Below are 6,467 nucleotides of genomic sequence, written 5' to 3'. Positions count from 1 at the left end.
GACTGTATTGACTGATGACTCACTTGATTCAGTACATTTCTTCCTGGTCTCTGTATGGATTGGAATGTGTACCCCCTGTGCATACACATGCACACACACTCTTAATGATTTGCATGGTGGTGGTGGTGGTGATTGTTTGAGGGAGGGATGGAGAGCTTGAGAGGTGATTAAGATTAACCTTGGCTGGGCCAATGTTAAGATGAAAGAAGGGAGTGTATGGTAAGGTAGCCTTCCAGGTGTTAAGTCGAACCATATGAAGTTGACACTTTTAGGTCAAAATCAATTGACCACTGGCAATTTTATGTCTACAATCTATTTCCCCCCACTTAAAATATACACAACATAAAAATAGTTAAAATGGTAAATTTTAAATGAACAATTAAGTGGCATAAAGCACATTCACAATGTTGAACAACTATCACCACTATCCATTTCTGACACTTTTCTATCATCCCAAACAGAAACTGTGTACCCATTAAGTGAATCTACCTTCTGCCTGCCCTCGGTCCCCGGTGATGTTCATTCTATTCTTTGTCTCCATGAATTAGCCTATTCTAGGTGTCTCACATAAGTAGAATCATACAATATTTGTCCTTTTGTATCTGGCTTATTTCACTTAACATAATGTTTTTGAGGTTTATCAATGTTGTAGCATGTATCAAAGTTTTATTCCTTTTTAAGTCTGAATAATATGCCATTTTTCACATTTATCACATTTTGTTCATTTATCTGTTAATGAGGATTTTGTTGTTGTTTCTTTGTTTTTTTAGACAGTCTCTCACTCTGTTGCCCAACCTAGAGTGCATTGACGTGGTCTCAGCTCACTGCAACCTCCACCTCCCAGGTTCAAGTGATTCCCCTATCTCAGCCTCCTGAGTAGCTAGGATTACAGGCGTGCACCACCACATCTGTCTAATATTTTGTATTTTTAGTAGAGATGGGGTTTCATTGTGTTGCCAGGCTGGCCTCGAATTTCTGACCTCAAGTGATCTGAATGGGCGTTTAATTTGTTTCCACATTTTGTGAACAATGCTTAAGTGAACTTTCATGTACAGTGTCTGTTTGAGTCCCTCCTTTCAATTCTTTTGAGCATAGCCCTAGAAATGGAATGCTGGATCATGTGTTAATTCTATGTTTAACTTTTTGAGGAACTGTCAAATTGTTACATATTTTATAGAGGTGACAAACGCAAGTTGCATTATATAGTCTTTTTAAATCCAGGTACAGTACTATAGTATTTCTCTTTTATATCACAATAAAGCCAGGCTCCTCTTTCATTTTGCCATAGAAAATATTTGTTGGGTCAGAAAAAGGCAAACTCTTTTTAAATATTCTAGTCAAAATAAGTTTCACTGGGGTCAAACTTAGATCAACACCATCGTTTTCTTTTTTCAAGCTCATATACAGCACATTTTGGTTTCAGATGAACTGTTCTGGTGATGAATTTTTACATTTTAATTCCTCTATGAAAACCATCAGGCTGATGAGCATGTTCTTTGTAAAGCTAACAATTACACTCCTCTGGGCTTCCATTGTTCTAATACTGGAAGTTAATTTGTTAGTACCCTACAATGCATTCTGTATTAAAAGTGCCTTTATGTAATCATACATAAACATGTGTGTTATGACCGTGAATAATATACATAACACTGAGGAGAAAGTTCTCAATACAGTCTATATACACAAATAACATGTTGTACCATACATCTCCTTATAAGCAAACGTCACTCATTTTAGATAAATTTTGTGATTCCAATCAAAACAATGTTCTCACTCATTTAAGCACTCTTTAATGTTATTATGTAAATGAGCTCTGGGGATGACTGTGTAGAGTTAACGTAAGCTCTGAAACCCTTCACTATTTATTTCAGTAGAAAAGAAATGTCATTGTTGGCGGTAATCTAGACACGTCTCCTTTAAATGGTGGCGGTGGTCTGTGTCTGCAATCAAAGGTGTGGCACGTCGTTTCATCTTTTCGTAGTACAAAAGGAGTTTCATTTAACAATTTCATACTGAATAGTTCTTTCTATTCACCCATGGAAATAATGGGAACAGCTCAGTGGGTGGGAATTTCTTCATGGGCTCAAAAAGACTCAGGACTAAGATACAGGTCTGTGATGCTGGCGACGTAGAGAGGAGATTCAATGTGGAAAGGGAGGAACGATGTCTTTTGTTTAAAGACCTAAATTAATTTCATTTCCTCTTTATACAACAAGAGAAGGGGATAGGAAGGATTTCATAGCATTTTAGTTTTAAAAATAGTCATTCAAGTGAACTGCCTGGCTAAGCAACAACTCAAATTTCCTCTCCATCCAATTCCTTTCCTATGTTTTTTCCTTGTCTTGCATCTCTATGGCAATACTCCCCAGGGCACCCTCCTTTAGCTGGACCAAATTGAGTTCCTGTCCATGTGTGTTCTTAGAATAACCAGCCAATCTAACTTACCACATGCTGAGGGAAAGGCATGGACCATAGACTACCATTCTGCTGCTTGGCAGGGACAAGAAGTGGGGAAAGCATAGGCTCTGGAGTCACAAGGCTCAGGGATTTAGGTCGGCTTCAGTCCCTTACTGACGTTGTCAACTTAGGCAAGTCAGTTAAGTTTTTGAAGTAGTAAGCTTTTCCATCTTACATGTTCTTTGTGAAAAATATAGGAATTTAGGGAGAAAATGAGAGCTGGGACCAGGGAGAGATGGTCAGTGAGGTAAATTCATCCCAGATAATTCCTAAGGAACTTTTAAGAACAGGGCCAACCAACATTAAATTTTGAATCATTTACCATCCTATGTTGAAATAGAACTCCCTTTCCGTTACTATTAACTTGTATGAGGAAATTATTATTGTTATTGCTGATACTTTCATTTAGAATGGGGATGAGGTAAAGGAAAGTAGTTCGACTTTTGAACTAATAGAGACTACAGAAAGGAATAGAAGGATGGAGGGTGGATAGGGAAATTCATCAGAATCAGAAAACTAAATAAAGTGATTGTTAGGGAAATGGGGCCTTCCTTAGCATTCTTGGAGATATTGGACTATGCGTTGACAATTTTTATTATGTCTAAAGGATATTTTCAAAAAACATAATTCTTTCTTAAATATTTTAATGTAAAAATATGAGACAATCCTAATAAAAGGCAGTCTTTTTTTTTTTTTTTTTTTTTTTTTTTTTTTTTTTTTTTTTTAGGCAGTCTCACTTCTTCTTCACCTAGGCTGGAGTGCAATGGCACAATCTTGGCTCACTGCAACCTCCACCTCCCTGGTTCAAGTGATTCTCCTGCTTCAGCCTCCTGAGTACCAGGGATTACAGGCACTTGCTGGCATGCCCGGCTAATTTTTGTATTTTTAGTAGACAGGGTTTCTAAATGTTCAACCATGTTGGCCAGGTTGGTCTCGAACTCCTGACCTGTGATCCGCCCACCTCGGCCTCCCAAAGTGCTGAGATTACAGGCATGAGCCCCACTGTGCCCAGCCAAAAGACCGTCTTTTAAACAGAATAAAATAGCTTTATGAAAAATTCAGTACGTTATCTTTATCTTTGCCTCATTTTTCTGTGGACTGTAGAACACTTCATTCACTAACATTTTAGAATATTGAATCCAGATTCCACTCCACATAAAGCTAAGGATACCAGTATCCATAGGAAGTAGCTTGCCCAGTTTACACAGTTGGGAGGCCAAAAACTTAAGTGTAAACTTAATCTTTTGAATTTGCAGTTCTCTTCTCACCTCATCAGATTTTCTCATGAGAAAGTGTTGCTAATCAGGATCCCAGGCTGAAACATGTATTTTTCCCCCCAGAGTGGGGAAGAAATTTCCGCAGCACAGAAATGATTTGGCCATATTGATGTGAAAGCTTTCTTAGATAATTTTTGGTCCGATGGCCTCATTTCACAGATGTTTTCATTTAAGTGTAGAAGAGTTAAGGGACTTGTTCAAGGTCACACAGCTATTGTGTGGTAAAACTGGGATTGAAACCAGGTTTCATGGTTCCCGGTTCAGCTAAACATTCACTCATTTTAACACCTCCTGTATGCTGTCACTGCATTAGGTGCTGGGATATTAAAAAAACCAAAATAGTTCTGTAACTATGCTCATAATTGTTAGAATTGGGAGGATGGCATCATCTAGAAAGCAATAATGATAAAAGTATCAAATCTTAAATTTGAAATGGGCCTTAGGGTTTATTTACTCTAATTCATATGTAGGGAAACGAGGCCCGCATCTGAAGAGGGGGCTTGGGATGAACACAGATTTGAGTAATGTTGGTGTTAAGAGTTAACAAGATCTGATGGTCGACTAACCATGAAGGTTTAAAGATAGAGAAATCAAAGATATATAGAGAATTAAGAACTTGAACACAGAATGATAAGCATGGACCTAGGAGTTCTGTGCCATTACTACCTAAGTGACCTTAGTCAAATCATGTAACCTCAGTTCATTCATCTTTGTAGTCAAGATCATTTCAATTCTGAGGGGTTTTTGAGTGTCAAATGGTATTATGCTTGTTAAATACACACTATGTTGTCTGGCACATAGTAAGTACTCAGTAAAGATTACTGTCAAGAGCATTAGTAGCATTGATAGAGGAAAAAAAGTGAGGTGTGTTGGTTTAGGGGAGTTCTTTCTCTCTCAACTTATGGATTCAATATCTGAATCCATAAGATTTCACAAAATCATCTAGAACCTGGCTCCATTATTTAGCTATTTTTCTTTTATCTTCCTGTTACCTCATTTTAAAAATTATTAATAAAAATGTAAGAGAAACAAGGTAGATTTGGGCTATCAAAAGTTTTGGAAAGGTCAATATTTGGAATAAGAATTGAATGAAAAATCCATAGGAAGACCAGCTAGTACAATCCAAAGAAAGAGTGACCACTGTGAATTCTATGGCATATAGTCCATGAACTCCTAGTGGATGACACCAAGACAGTTTCTTGACTTAGATTCCTAAATCGGACTACGTATGGGAGAATTTTGTTGGGATAATCTCAATTGTTAGTACTATTTTGTAAAATACTTCTGAGTTTAGGGGGAGAAATAGTAACCAAAAGCATCACATAAAACAAACTTCTATTTCCTTTTATTGCACTTGGTGAAGGTTATTAAGAATGTAATTCTTTCTGCTTGCAATGTGATTAGCAGCCAAACCTTTTGGGGGTAAATTTCCATTGCTACGCTCTTGTTATCGTAAATGGAATTTGCATGCCTAATTCTCTTCCCTCCATATTGAATCCATACCCTTTTAGGTCTAACGGCATGCTAAAAATGATTCCAAATCTCCAATGTTGATTGTGGGCCATATGTTAGCACTAATTATATAAATGAGACTTGGTGGAAATGTGACATGCTAAGCATTCCGAGCTTAAGGAATTATCTAAATGAATTCTAGCTTGAGTTAGTGCTAGCAGAGGCAAGGAAACGCGGGTGCAGGTTTTGAGCAGATGTTAACAGGTCTGCAAGCCTCTTCATTGTCTTTATTTGTCTAACTATAAGGACTACTGATGGAATATTGTGTCAGAATATTTTAAGGTGCCATTTTCCTGCAAATTGCATTTTGCACCTACAGATGGATCCATTTTCTGAATAAGCAGAGTGAAATGACAGAATATCAAAGATTAGAATCTGCAGTCTTCTATGCATTTGAAAACTTAGCATTCAATGGGGTCAGTTGTCATGGTCATTACGTCACAGAAGCTGAAGACTTCTAGAAGGATATTTCAGTGTCAAACATTCTTGCATTTTAATTTTCAAAGTGAAAGTGAGAAGGGGGTAGAGAGTGGGGACGTCCTGCTTCGGAGCAGAATCTTTGTTGCGCCAGCGACTAAAAAGAGAATTAAATATGGGTGATGTTGAGAAAGGCAAGAAGATTTTTATTATGAAGTGTTCCCAATGCCACGCCATTGAAAAGGGAGGCAAGCACAAGATGGGGCCAAATCTCCATGGTCTCTTCCAGCGGAAGACAGGTCAGGCCTCTGGATACTCTTACACAGCCGCCAATAAGAACAAAGGCATCACCTGGGGAGAGGATACACTGATGGAGTATTTGGAGAATCCCAAGAAGTACATCCCTGGAACAAAAATGATCTTTGTCGGCATTAAGAAGAAGGAAGAAAGGGCAGACTTGATAGCTTATCTCAAAAGAGCTACTAATGAGTAATAATTGGCCACTGCCTTATTTATTATAAAACAAATGTCTCATGACTTTTTTATGTGTACCATACTTTAATAGATCTCATACACCAGAATTCAGATCATGAATGATTGACAGAATATTTTGTTGGGCAGTCCTGATTTAAAACTAAGACTGGCTTGTGGTTAAATGAATATGTTCAATTTTTGAATTTTAATAGTAATTCCAATTCAGTAAATGCTATCACTGTTTACCCCTTCTAAAGATATGATTAGACTTTATTAGTAATGTTCAAATTTTCGCAAAGATGGTGAGTGCCATCTTAAAACTTACTGGAG

At 37.5% G+C, this 6,467-nt stretch overlaps 1 protein-coding gene and 1 long non-coding RNA gene across 2 annotated transcripts in view; both read left to right on the top strand.

The window, feature by feature from the left end:
- Positions 1-6,467, top strand: part of LOC105521897 — a 505,254-nt gene that overhangs the window by 263,483 nt on the left and 235,304 nt on the right. The gene's annotated exons all lie outside the window — the stretch shown is intronic.
- LOC105521896 (cytochrome c-like) lies at positions 5,773-6,461 on the top strand. Its single transcript, XM_011956251.1, has one exon. It carries the CDS (start codon positions 5,839-5,841, stop codon positions 6,154-6,156), a length of 318 nt encoding a protein of 105 aa, XP_011811641.1. The 5' UTR covers positions 5,773-5,838; the 3' UTR covers positions 6,157-6,461.

Source organism: Colobus angolensis, unplaced genomic scaffold (assembly GCF_000951035.1).
Source record: "Colobus angolensis palliatus isolate OR3802 unplaced genomic scaffold, Cang.pa_1.0 Scaffold411, whole genome shotgun sequence".
In the NCBI taxonomy this organism is placed as follows: Eukaryota; Metazoa; Chordata; class Mammalia; order Primates; family Cercopithecidae; genus Colobus; species Colobus angolensis.
The sequence above is the reverse complement of the archived record's forward strand: the minus strand, read 5'-3'. Positions and strand labels throughout refer to the sequence as shown.

What these genes read in the sequence shown, in the direction of transcription:
- LOC105521896 (XM_011956251.1), top strand. Translation starts at nt 5,839, where the DNA reads ATGGGTGATGTTGAGAAAGGCAAGAAGATTTTTATTATGAAGTGTTCC.